The 13,780-nt window shown below is 37.6% G+C and overlaps 1 protein-coding gene across 1 annotated transcript in view; it reads left to right on the forward strand.

The window, feature by feature from the left end:
• The window catches only part of KIZ (kizuna centrosomal protein), a 228,942-nt gene that overhangs the window by 84,491 nt on the left and 130,671 nt on the right, over positions 1 to 13,780 (forward strand). The window contains 2 exon segments of the mRNA XM_036751962.1: positions 1,798 to 2,449; positions 3,087 to 3,393. Coding sequence (XP_036607857.1) covers positions 1,798 to 2,449; positions 3,087 to 3,393 — 959 coding nt within the window.

Consider the following 13,780-nt stretch of genomic DNA (forward strand, 5'->3'; position numbering starts at 1 on the left):
TTTTAAACATATATTTAAAAATATTAAAACCGTTTTGAAAGGAAGATTTAAAAAGTAGTATCAGAACTTTTCACGTAGAATATTTATTTGTAGTTTGTAGCTTTTGAAAGTGAAGTTGAACAAAAGAAATTTAGCTACCTAGGGAAACCAAAAATTTGATTTTCCCTCTAGTCAGGAGTATGAATCCAAAGTCTTTATGACAGGTTATGACTGAGGATGATTATCTTAAGCAGTGTCATAGTAAGTGGGATATGCCTGCTACTTTTCGGTGGTCTTCTTTGGAAAGGGCTAGGGAGAACCAAACCATGTGGGAGCTTAGGAGGTATTTCCTACCATATCTCTCTCTAATCTCTGATGTGATCAGCATTACACCAAAATCTTCATTTTCATTCATAGCCTCATGCTGAGCAAACAAAGTTGTGTAAATCCTGCTGCATCACCAGTAAATGCAAATAGCTGCTAAAATACTGCTACAAGAAACCAGTAACTTACATAAAAAGAGTTAGTTTGATTCTTATTGCAAGTGGGAAAAGTGTATGTATCCCTTAATCAATAGATATAATGAAAGTAAAATAGGATTTGGAGCCAGAAGATCTGGTACCAAGTCTCCTTTTTAGTACAACTTTTACCTTGTGCAAATTGCTTGATCTCTCTTGGCCTCATCTTCCTTATCTATAAAGTGTACAGGGATTGGGGTGGGAGGAGGAGAGAGGTTGGTTTAGTAGATCACTATATCCTCTTCCAGCTCCAAATCTTATAGTTCCATAAAAAGTTTGAGAATTAATTTCTACCTTGGTCTGCTTAATATTGAATGAACCACTAAGACTTTTGTCCCTCTTCTCCTAGTTCTCCTCAGTACTGTGCCCTTTGGAACCATTTTGTATGAAAAGTTTGTATTTAACAAGTTGACCAACCTGTTATGACCAACTTCATAATTTGAAGCAGTGTACTCATGTTAAGATCCCTCAATAATGACTGGATAAGGTCTTAAGTTTCTCTATCTATAAAATAAAGATAACTGTATCGTTCCCTTCTAAATTCATTGTACTATTAAATAAATAAGATATGTGTGAAAGTTCTTTAATATTTTGAAATAAAGGTTCCTCAAAAAACCCTAGGCGTTGTTGCCATTTACATGTCTATCTCTGACTTACTATACGACCCTGGTCAAGTAATTTAATTTTTTTTTAATAGGGAAAAAATATTTCATTGGAATTATTTGTGAATTAGTTGGTTTGTAAATTAAAGTGCTCAGGCAAAAGGTATAAGTATTTGTAATTTAAATAGGAGTCATGATTGTTACAAACTATAGATCCATAGTTTTAAACAAGTTCTCCAAAAATGCTTATTAGATTTTATAATACAAGGCGTTCTGAAGGTCTTAGTGCATTTTTAAGCTTTACTCATAATTATTATTGTTAGTGTTATCATATAATTGATAATAATAGCTATTATTTACGATATTAAAGCTTAAAACTGAATTAAGACTTTGCAGACACCCTATATTACATACATGTACTTTAAAACACCGTTTTGGGTCACTATTCTAATCTGCTTTTGAAAATGTAGATTTCATGGTTTTTAACCAATACTTTTATTTTCTGCAACTGATTTCCTTAAAGTTGAATTTTATAGACTTTTCCTTTTTCTGTATGGGTTTTTTTTTTGGGGGGGGAAAGCAACATGTTTTTTAAATGTGACATGTACTAATTTAAATATTCTTATAGTATAACTGGATGTTGCTTTCTGAAAACAACACAATGATTTTATACAAGATGTGTTTAAACTTCCTTTTAGGTTCTGCAAGTTGTGAAGCCATCAGGAATTAACACAGGGACAGCCATGTCAAGAGGATTGTATCATCCAGCAACAATCTTTATGGGCCGCCAAATGTCAGCCATCTCAAGCATTGGAGATTTCAGTCCACAGTGGAAATCTTCCCAGCCCACAAAGAGCTTTTCAATTTCTGACCCACATTCATGCCAACAGACAGCAGAGAGAAGTAATGTGACAGACAGCTGTGGAGTACAAATGAATAGTGATACACAGTGCTTAAATAAGTCTGACAAAATAGACGGAAAGACATCTCTCCAGATTGGTGAGAAAATGCCAGTCACATCCACAGCATTGTCTGAAGTTGAACAAACTCACTGCTTAGAGATAGTAAGCAACACAACTAATGGCAAGAGTCATCTACCCGAAAGCAAAAAGCCTGCAAAACTCACTTCTCTGTCACAGGAAAGATTAAGTCCAGAGAACAGAGCCACTGATTTAAAGGGTGACAGTTCTTACAGATCCGAGGGATCAGAAGCAATAGTGACACAAGAGCATACTGAAAGAAAGAAAGAAAGAACTAAACAGCCAGTTCCATTAGTACCTGTCCCAGAATATTGTGCCTGTGAAAATGCACCTTCAGAAGAAAATCATTGTGCTTGGGAAACTCTCTCAGGTTAGAATTTTGTGCACATGCATGTGTGTGTGTGCGCGTGTGCTTGTGTGCACGCATGTGTGTGTCTTTTTTGCACTGGGTTGGGTACAGTGAGGAGCAGAATAAGCTTTATAATTGTCTTTCTGTCATCAAAGAAAGAGGCAAGAAGCAGACAATTTGATGTAGTTGATATAGTGCTGGTCTTGGACTCAGATCTGGGTTTAGATCTACCTCCAGCAGTTAGCTGTGTGACCTTGGGAAAGTCACTTCACTTCCTCTAACTTCAGTTTCCTTGTCTTCAAAGTTGCCCACAGGATTTGAGAGGAGTTGTTGTGAGGATCAAAGATCATGTTTGTAGAGCACTTTGCAGGCCTGTATATATTTCTCTGTTGTTATTGTACCACTTCAGCTCTATTGATTTTTAATGTGTGTATTTAAGTGAAAATGTTCATTGTCCCATTTTAAAGTTGCCCCATTTTGCCTATGAGGTTCTAAAATACATGTAAAAACTTATATGTACTGTATGCAAGAAATGAAGTTTAAAATGCTGGGATAAATTTTTTTTTATTACTTATAATTAGCTGTCCACTGTATGAGGTAGAAAATCTTAACTCCCTTGAAATTGTTGAAAAATAGCCTCATTCGTTGTTTTTTACAGGTCATCATCAAGACCTGAAAAATCAGAGGCCCACCAAACACATGCAGGAGCATGAAGAGGAAAGTTTAAGCAGTAACAGTGACCTTACTGTTTCTGTGAGTGAAGATGATCCAATTATCAATACTACACAACTACACCCAAATCTGGGTGACAGGGTTGATGAAGTAGATGGAATAGAGGCCTTAAAACTAATCTATGCTGAGCAAGAGAGAGATGCCCTATCTGCTGAAAAAAATAATTGTATTTTGCAAACTATAAGCTGTCATGCCTCGGTAAAGGAATCCTCAGCTAATTCACCAACAAGAGAGTAAGCCATTCAATTTTTCCTATTCTGTTTTTAATTGTAGACATTTTTTGGAGACCATCCCACTGGGAATGTATTATTGAGCACACAGCCATGAATATGTAAGTTCCTTGGTCCTCATAAGTAGTCTTTTTCTCTAAAGACTTAATTTCTTTTTTTATGAAATAGCTTTAAGAAATATGAATATTGTGGAATCATAGTGGTTGACAGTTGATAGCATTTATGTCTAAATATACCTAGTTAATTCACAAGTCTTTCTTTTTCCCCTTATTTTAGAAGATAAGAATCTATTTTGCAATTATGATGAAGTAGACCAGGTTTTTCAGATAGCTAACTTTTCTGGGAACCTAACTGAATAACTAAAAACCTTGTACACAACAAAGTTGCATAATGGTTTATTCTCTTGTTAGTGCTCTTTCTATAGCTGTCACATCAGTATATTTGTTTGTAGACCTACCACATGTCTGTGTTTATCCATGCAAGTTGTCCATTTTAGAGTGTGAATTCCAAAGGATAGATAAATAGTTCATGTTATATATAGTAACTAGTATGTACCCTTGTGCATTTAAGTTCAAATGATGAGATCAGACCTGAAATATTTTTTGATGATTTATTTTGGGTATTAAATTAAGATAATAGGAAGAGTCAGTATTATTTTAAGTTGAATAGAATGTTTACTCAGAAAACTGAATAAATTCCAAAGTATAATCATAGAACTTTTAGAGCTGAAAGGAAGAATAGCTTAGAAATAATCTAGTTCCATCTTCATACATTACTGATAAGGAAACAAAGCCACAGAAAGATGAAGTGGGCAGTATAGCTAATTAATGACAGAGTTCAGATTAGAAACTAGGCTTCCAGATTCATAATGAAGTCCTTTTATACTTTATCATTTTGTCTTTCCCCAAGAACTAGTATTAGTAATAAATTCACTTAATGTTTTTGATTGGCTTATACCTTAGTATATTTACCATCATTGTTGGTTTAGATCTAGAGGAAGAAGTGGGTAGAGACTCTTTACCATACAGCTTCTTATATAAAAGAGAAACTAGCCAGAGTGTAGCAGAAGCTTAATAACTGCCCGTGGCTTCCAAAACAGATGAAGGTGTTTTGGAACAACATGCTAGTGTTATGCAAAACTGTGAGTTTACTAACTGGAGAGATAGTAAACGCCCCATCATTGGAGATCTTCGATCAGTCTGTTTTTCCACAAGTATATTTTAGGGGGAATTCCTGTTAAGATACAGGTTGAATAAGACATATCTGAGTTTCCATCCAACATTAAGATTCTATGATGTTATTATTGCCCCTTCCAGTATATTAATTGCCCATAGGGGCAAAAGTTTAATCTTGGAGTACAAGATACCTTTAGGCAAGTAATCAAAAAAAATACTGAGTGCATCAAAAGCAGGGGATATTTGAAGTACATATGATTGCTTTATATGTCTTTTCTCTTTCTTCTTTGATTTCGTTCAGTACTACAAGTTCTACTTTCTCTTTGGTAAAGATGGCTCTCAAATCTATTTTTCTAATCATAACCTTTCATTTGAGTTCTAGTCTCATATTTTCAGCTTCAGAATTAGTCATCTAGGGATGTACTTTTGGCACCTCAAACTCAGTGTGTTCAAAATTGAACTTATCATTACACTCCTGACACTCCTTCAAAAAAAATCCACTATTCCTTCTGATTGGTCACCTCTGCTTCAGTCTTTTTTACTTCTGCCCTTAGCCAACTCTCCACATCCATTTAGTTGCCAAGTCCTATCTCAACTTCCTTGATATATCTTAAACTCACCTCTTTTATATCATCAATGACACCATTGTACTTCAGGCCCTCATTGTATCTTACCAAGACCATTGAAATAACCATCAGTTTACCCTGTCTACAAGCTCCTCCCTTACAACTATCGTAATATATTGCTACAAAATTAATTTTTATAATGCACAGTTCTGAGCACATCACTCCTCTTCTAAGAAAGCTTCATTGGCTCCCCACTTTTTATAGAATAAGGTCCAAAACTCCTTAGGTTGCCATTGAAGACCTTTAATAGTTTGAATACCAGTCTACATTTCCTATCAGATATCCTATAGTACAACTAAACCAGATTACTCATTGTTCTCTAACTATAACTAGCACTTTCTGACATCATTGTCTCTACTTCTGTCATGCCTGAAATTTCCTACCCTCCACATATCTGCTGGATTTCAACCATTTATGCTTGTTGAAATCCTGTTTTTCCTTAAGGTATATTTGCATCCTCTTGACATTTTCTTTCCTGAGCCTCCTAGCCAGAAGCTACAAAACTCATAGCACTTTATGCCTCTTCTCTTGATTTTTACACTCTATTTTGTCTTATATTTAGTTACAAACTTTTAACTTTTTATTGTGTCCCTATGCACAATAGGAAAAGAACCCTTAACTTTACAAAGCTCTCTAATAGGTGAGATGAGTTAAATTATATAATCAACATAAATATATGTATCATAATATTTCCATTAATAAGTAGTATTCCATTGACACACTTATTATTAGAAATTTAATTGTCAGAGGTATAATAAGGTGAGGATCATAGGTATAAGTTGTAGTATGGAAGACAAAAATTATAATGTGAAAATAAATTTAAATAGTAGTGAATATAATTACAACTATGCAAATAAGCCCTATAAAAGAAGAATCCTAAGAATTGTAGAAGAAAAGGGGGAGGAGTGGCAAGGGATGAACACTGGAGAGAAAAATAAAGCAAAGAACATTGGGCAAGTTAGAGGGAAGGGAGTCTTGAGGAAGAAAGCCAATGTAGATGTCAAATATATTTTCCTGACCCTGGATGCTTAAAGTCCCTCTCCCTTGTGCTTTCTGGACAGGAGAGAGAGTAAACAGACCCTTCTTCACTTTCCCATCTACCTTCACCCTTCCCTCAAAAACCCACTTATATCATGTTTATTTACAGTTGTTCAGTCATTCAGTCCTGTCCAACTCTTTGTGACCTCATGGACCATAGCACACCAGGTCCTTCTATCCTCCACTATCTCTTGAAATCGGTACAAGTTCATGTTTGTTGTTTCTATGATATTATCTATCCATCTTATCTTCATCCCCTTTTCCTTTTGCCTTCAATCTTTTCCAACATCAGGGTCTTTTCCAGTGAATCCTGTCTTCTCATTATGTGACCAAAGTATTTAAGCTTCAATTTCAGTATTTGACTTTCCAGTGAATAGCCTGAATTAATTTCTTTAAGTATTGACCTATTTTATCTCCTAGGTGTCCAAGGGACTCTCAAAAGTCTTCTCTAGCACCAGGTTTGAAAGCATCATTTCTGTGGCACTAAGCTTTCCTTATAGTCCAACTCTCACAGCCCTATGTTGCTACTGAAAAAAACATTGCTTTGACTATACAGATCTTTGTTGGCAAGGCGATGTCTCTGCTTTTTAGTATGCTGTTCAGATTTGCTATGCTTTCCTTTAAAGGAGCAAGCATCTTTTAATTTTATGGCTGCAGTTGCCTTCTATAGTGATCTTTGAGCCCAAGAATATAAAATCTGATACTGTTTCCATTTCTTCTCTCTGTTCACCAGGAAGTAATGAGACCAGTTGCCAAAGTCTTATGTTTTTTTTTTTATGTTAAACTTCCAGACAGTTTTTACACTCTCCTCTTTCACCCTTATCGAGAAGCTTCTTAATTCTTTCTTCTTCACTTTCTGCTATCAGAGTGGTATTGTCTGCATATCTGAGATTATTGATATTTCTCCCAGGAAACTTACTTCCAGCTTTTGATTTGTCCAGCCTGACATTTTGCATGATGTACTCTGCACATAAGTTGAATAAATAAGGTGACAATATACAACCTTGTCATACTCCTTTTCCAGTCTTAAACCATTCAGTTGTTCCATGTTTGGTTCTGACTGTTGCTTCTTGGCCTACAGGCTCCCCATGAGACAAGTAAGATGATGTGATACTCCCATCTCTTTGAGGACTTGCCATATTTTGTTGTGATCCACATAGTCAAAGGCTTTAGTGCGCTGTAGTCAATGAAGCAGAAGTAGGTTTTTTTTGGGGGTGGCGAGGAATATCCTTGGTTTTTTTCATAATCTAGCAAATGTGGACAATTTGGTCTGTAGTTCTTCTGCCTCTTCAAAAACCAGCCTGCTCTTTTAGAGGTGGCTTCACATAGATATATTATTCCCACAGTTCTTAACACCACCCAACCATTTCCTAGCTTGATTGCTCATGTCTGAAATTCCTTAAATAGAGTCATGTTAAGTCAACAGGCATTTATTAAATAATGAATATATACCAGGCACTGTACAAAGCATTAGAGATACAAAGAAATTGGCATGTTCCCTTCCCTCAAGGAACTTTCTGATGGAGAAAAAGCTTTAAAAAAGACCCAAAGTGTTCATTCCTGATTTCCCTAATACAACTGAAATTCATTTACTAGTTTTAGTCACTCAGTTAACCATGTGTAAATTATTATTAATATTGATTTTTTTCTTGTCTTGAGAAGGAAGAGAGGGATTAGAGAACTAGAGAAATCCTAAGACTAAAAGGGGAAGAGAAGGAGATTGATGTTTAAGGCCATAGAAAAAGGAGACAAAGAAAAACAAAGGAAAACCTAATTAAACTCAAAAGTTTTTCTAAGCTTAGATGCACGTGCAAACTGTTCTCACTTTACATAGTCTCATTATGCAAATTTGATTTTTTATAAAGACTTCTGAAAGAAATCCACATTTCAAAAAAACTCACCTATGTTAACTTTACTGTACAGTACTCTTACCCCTGGGCTAGGCACTCTGTGCTTCCCCCCACCAGAAAAAAAAAAAAAAAACTACCCTCCAAGTGAAAGCAGAAAATTGGAAAGGCAGAGAGACTGCCACCTCCTCAGGATTGGGACTTGACCTGAGACCTCCACTGAGAGAGACCTTTGTGATGATTTGCCCATACACCTGCTGTGGTCTGTGCTGGGTTATGCTGTCTCCCCTCACAAATACCCCCACACCTCCATGCTACGTTTTCTTCCTCTCTATTGGGGCCAGGCCCCTACATGGATGGCCCTGGCTTCCTTGTATTTCTCTTTCTGCTCTCACTTCCCTGTGCCCAGCTGCTACATGTTCTTGAACCGTGTACCAGCCCCTTGCCTCCATGGATGTGTGGCTCCCTTCCTCCCTCCCAGGTTTTTGCAAATTTACATTTTGTAAAAAATTGCTTTACACAGAAGTCTGCTGAACTTATGTGGGGCAATATCTGTCTGTACCTTCTTTTTGGATTTGGTAGCTACAGACACAGGCAGTTATTAAGCTTGTGCCATGTTCTAGGAACTGTGGCTGGCCCTTTGGGGATACAAAGAAAAAAAAATGACAGTTCTCTGCCCTTTAAGGAATTTATATTTTATCATGGGAAATGTACATAATATAAATCAAGTCAACAAGCATTTATTAAGTGCCTACTATGTGCCAAGCACTGTGCTAGGCTAGAGCTTAGGATAAAAAAAAAAGTCCCTGCTCTCAATGAGCTCAGAATAATGAAAGAAACAACCTTTAAACAGCTATATAAGGGGAAGGGAAGGAGAATAAGCATTTATAGGGTACCTATTATGTGCCAGCATTGTGTAAAATGGTTTTTATAAATGTTATTTGATCCTCACAATACCCCTGGGAGGTAGGTATCATTATTATCCTCATTTTGAGGAAACTGAGGCAAACAGGTTAAGTGACTTGCCCAAGGTCAAACAGCTAGTAAGTGTCTGAGGCTAGATATGAATTCAGGTCTTTCTGACTCTAGGTGCTATGTCAATATACAAACAAGACAAAGACAAGATAAATTGGTGATAATTTTAGAGGGAAGACTCTAGCTCTGGGAAAGGCTTCTTGCTGAAAGTGCGATTTTAGCTGAAATCTGAAGGAAGTTAGAGAAGCCAGGAGATGGAAATGAAGAGCAGGAAAATTCTAGGCATGAGTGACAGTCAGTGAAAATGCTCAGATTTAGGAGGAGGAGTGTCATATGTGCATAGATCCAAGAAGGCCAGTGGTATGAAAAGAGGAGTAAAGGTGTAAGAATACTGGAAAGGTAGGAAGGGGCTGGGTTATGAAGGGCTTTGAATACCAAACAGAGGACTTTAAATTTGATCTTGGAGGTGATAGAGAGTCACAGAAGTTTATTGAGTAGAGTGGTGACTGGGTCAGACTTATACTTTAGGAAGATCAAGTTGGCCACTGAGTGGGGGATAGACTGGAGTGGGCATAAACTTTAGGTACAGAAACCAAATAGCAGGCTATTGCCATCGTCTAGGCCTGAGGTGATGAGGGCCTGCATTGGAGTGGTGGCAGTGTCAGAAGAGAGATGGGATGTGTAATGGAGATGTTTCAAAAGTAAAACTGGCAGGACCTAGCAACTTGGGTATGCTTTGTTATAGTGTGGACTGAGTTACAGCAGTGGAGAGGGAATTGAGTTGGATGTTGAGCTTTGAGGATCCAGGTAAGCCACTGAACCAGCTGGCTACACTGCTGACTCATCCTCATAGGACTTTGTCTACCATGCCATAGAAACCTTTAGATCCCTGTATGGGTAATTAGGGTGGGACTTTTTTTACTGTTTACTCTTTTAGAATGCTAAAGTAATCAAATGCCTTTGATTAAGTCTTGCTAGGTGCTAAGCCCCATGCCCGCACCCACACCCTTTTGCTGATTAGGTCTGAAGTCTTCAGGCCCTAAGAAGGGTATATAAACTCAGAGGTTAGTGTTTTGTTTGGGGCTCTCACTCATTGGAAGAGTGTTGATGTGGAGACTCTGGGTAGCCACTGGAGCCTCCCCCTCTTCCCCCCCGCCCCCCCCCCGGCCTTGGAAAACCCAGATGTTGATGCTTCTCTGGTAACTATGTATATTAGGATTTGGTTAGACAGAAATGTTGATCTGTTTATATTGTCTCTGTTTGTAATTTCTTTTTGAATTTGCTCTGAAGTTCAGGGTACTGCCTTTTCCCCCTGAACTAAGTGAATGCTATATGTGTGTTTGATTAAAGTGAGATTGTTAACTCCTTAAAGTTGCTTTCCTTAGAAAAGCAGATCAAAGAACCTGTGCTAGAAGCCCTTGTTGCTTTGTTGCTGGTGTTGTTGGGTCTTACACCTCAGCAGCTACAAGCCACATTGTTGTTACAACCCTGGAAGCTCACTCCATCAGGGACTTTGCCTCACATTAGAAGTACCCAGAGCCCCTGTGCCTTTCCCTCGAATTGACTGATTCTTGCCAGAACCTCCATTTTGAGGTGGGGAGGGCCAGGCCAACTATGTCTTCATTCCTGTCCCGTCTGTATTGCTAAGTTTCCCTACCATGCCCCCACACCTTTTCCTAAATGGGCCTAATCATTGTTAAACCTGAACTTCAAGTCTTTCACCACTCCAAACTATTTTATACATTACTATGAAAGTAATTTTCCTCAAGTGTGGATCTGACCATGTGACTGTGCTACTCAGCCAACTCTAGTGGTTTACTATTGCCTTTAGAAAATATAAATCACTTTGTCTGGTCTATACAGCCTGACCTCAGTCCACCTTTTTCAGGCCCATTGGACATTACTCTTCCTTTCGTACTCTATCTAGTCAAACTGACTTTCTCTAGGTTCCTCACTCAATGCATTCCATCTCCTGTCTCTGTGCCTCCTGCATGCCTATAATATACTCTCCCCTTACCTCTGCCTTATTCATCATCAGACATCATCTTTTGCCTTAAACCTTTCCTGAGTTCCCCAACTGCTAGTGCCCTTTCTCCCGTGATACCTTGTTTTTAACCACTTTGTGTGTAATTATTAACTTTATATTTATTTTTCATATGTACTTTATTCTCTCCTCTATTAGAATGTAAGCTCAGTGCAAGTAGAGGACATTTCATTTTTTGTACTTGTATCCCCAGCATATAGCACATGCATGGCATGTAGGAAGTACTTAATAAATATTTGTTGATCTTCTCTGCTACTAGTGCCTCCTTCAGAAATAATCGTGTATTTACTTTGTATATCTTTTGTATATTCTTGTATTTGTACAAGTTTTGCCTAATAAAATGTTAAGCTCCTTGTGGGTAGGGCCTGTTTGATTTTTATCTTTGTATCACCAGTTTCTAGCATAGTATCTAGCACATAGAAGATGCTTAATGATTTTTTAAAAATTTATTTTTAAATTATCAAGCATTTCTTTTTTTTCTCTCTCTCCGATCTTCTCTTGCCCCTACTGGGAAAAAAAAGAAAGAAAAACAAAACCCTTCTAACATATGTGCATAGACAAAGAAAAATTGATTCTTCTACTAGTCATTTCTAAAAATGTGTGCCCTGTTATGCATAGTTAGTCCAACACCTCTCTCTGAAGAGCATTTGGAATCATAGTTGTGTATTGTGTTAATGAGAGTTTAATTTTTTCCAAAATGATTATCTTTGATAATTTTGTTATAGGATAAATTGTTCTCCTGATTCTTCTCACTTCTCTGCATCAATGCATGCAAGTCCTTCCAAGTCTTTTTTTTTCTGAAACCGTCTCTTTCATCATTTCTTAAAGCATAGTATTATTCCATTATATTCATATACCATACTTTGTTTAGCCATTCCCAAATTAATGGGCACCCCTTTAGTTTCTAGGTTTGTTTGGTTTTTTGGCAATTTAAAAATAGCTGCTATAAATTATTTTTATGCTTCCTGTTTCTATGATTTCTTTGGGGTATAGGCTTTATGGTGGTGTCATTGGATCAAAGGGTATGTTTGGGTATACCTTTGGGCATGCATTTTTTGGACATATTTCTAAATTGCTTCCTAGAATAGCTATACTAATTCACAACTCCATCAATGTAGCTATTTTCCCAGAATTCCTTCATTATTCGTCATTCTTCTTTTTTGTAAACTTTGTCAACCTGATAGATGTGAGGTTGAATCTCAGAGTTGTTTTAATTTGCATTTCTCCATTTATTAATGATTTGGAACATTTTTTTTATATGGCTACCAGCAGCCAAGGTTTCCACCATTGAGAACTATATTCTCTGACCATATATCAATTGGAAAATGGCTCTTATTTTTATAAGTTCAAATAAGTTCCACAAGTAAAAATGGGACCTTTGTCAGAGAAATTTGTTGCAAAGATTTTTTTCCTAGCCAACTATTTTCTTTCTAATCTTAGCTACATGTGATTTATTTATGCAGAATTTTAAAATTTTATCATCTGTGATATTCTGAAGCTGGAGTGGGGGTCCTTTGGGGAAGAAAAAAGGAGGCAGCATGCACTGAGTGAGTCAAACCACTACCATCACTCCCCTCAGATCCTGATAGAAACAGCCCAAGAGCCTTATGAATATCAGTGTCCCCTAAACCACCAAATCTGCTTCCAACCCAGCGTCCACAGCCATCTTTAAGGAGAGATATTCATTGTAGAGAAAGGGCCCACCTTCTTCATCACCACCTATAAAAACTGCTGAAACAACTTATACCAAGAGGTAGATAGTTCCTGGAGCCCTGGTAGTGGCAGTGTTCTTTCAGACCACAGATCTGTTTTGAGCTCAATCCTTATGGCCATAATGAGGGGAAGCAACTCCTCTGAAGAAGACACTGGTTATTCCTACCATCTGCTAGTTGGTTGCCACTCAAAATGCAAGTCACCCTAGCTGAGGCAAAGGGGCATCATGAGGGAGAGATGAGAGACAACATTCTCTAGGCAGGGCAAACTACTGCCATTACCACAACCTTGATCACCATATTCTCTTTGATCCTTATGAAAAGAAGCCCTGGACCATGAACCCAAGAGCCTTGATTGAGAATAGCTGTGTCCCCCAACCCAACAGACATGCTTATAGTTTATCCTCCGCAGCCATTGTGGAGGGGAAGAAATCACTATGGAGAAATCACTATTATCTTCCCTATTACCACTCACAAAACTGCCAACCAACTGCTGTGAATGGGAAGATGGACAAGAGACCTAAAAGTGGCAGTAAATCCCTAGACCATCAGTTTTGTTTCTAGCCCAGTCCTCAAAACCATCATCTGAGGAGGCAACAAGAAAGGACCAGCTATCTCAATCAACTACCACTTACGAGGCAAGTGAACCAACCTAGGGGAAACATTGGGGCACACTGGGGTAGAGACAGAGGTAGCATGTGCCAGACAGTTAAACTACCACCACCACCACTACCACCACAATTTTGGCAACCTTGACTTTACCAGAGACAACAGAAGGACTTAAATATAAGAGCCTTGAAAATGGCAGTGCTTCTTGCCCAGAAAATATAGGTCCATCATATGTAGAAGGGAACTCCTATGGAAATATTTGTCATGAAAGCCCTTGACACTGTCAAATGATTCAATATCAGAAAGTGACATGATGTTATCAGGAAAATGACATTAAAGAAGAGGCATTACCATCAGCTTTGCT

The sequence above is a fragment of the Trichosurus vulpecula genome, chromosome 3 (assembly GCF_011100635.1).
Source record: "Trichosurus vulpecula isolate mTriVul1 chromosome 3, mTriVul1.pri, whole genome shotgun sequence".
Classification (NCBI taxonomy): Eukaryota; Metazoa; Chordata; class Mammalia; order Diprotodontia; family Phalangeridae; genus Trichosurus; species Trichosurus vulpecula.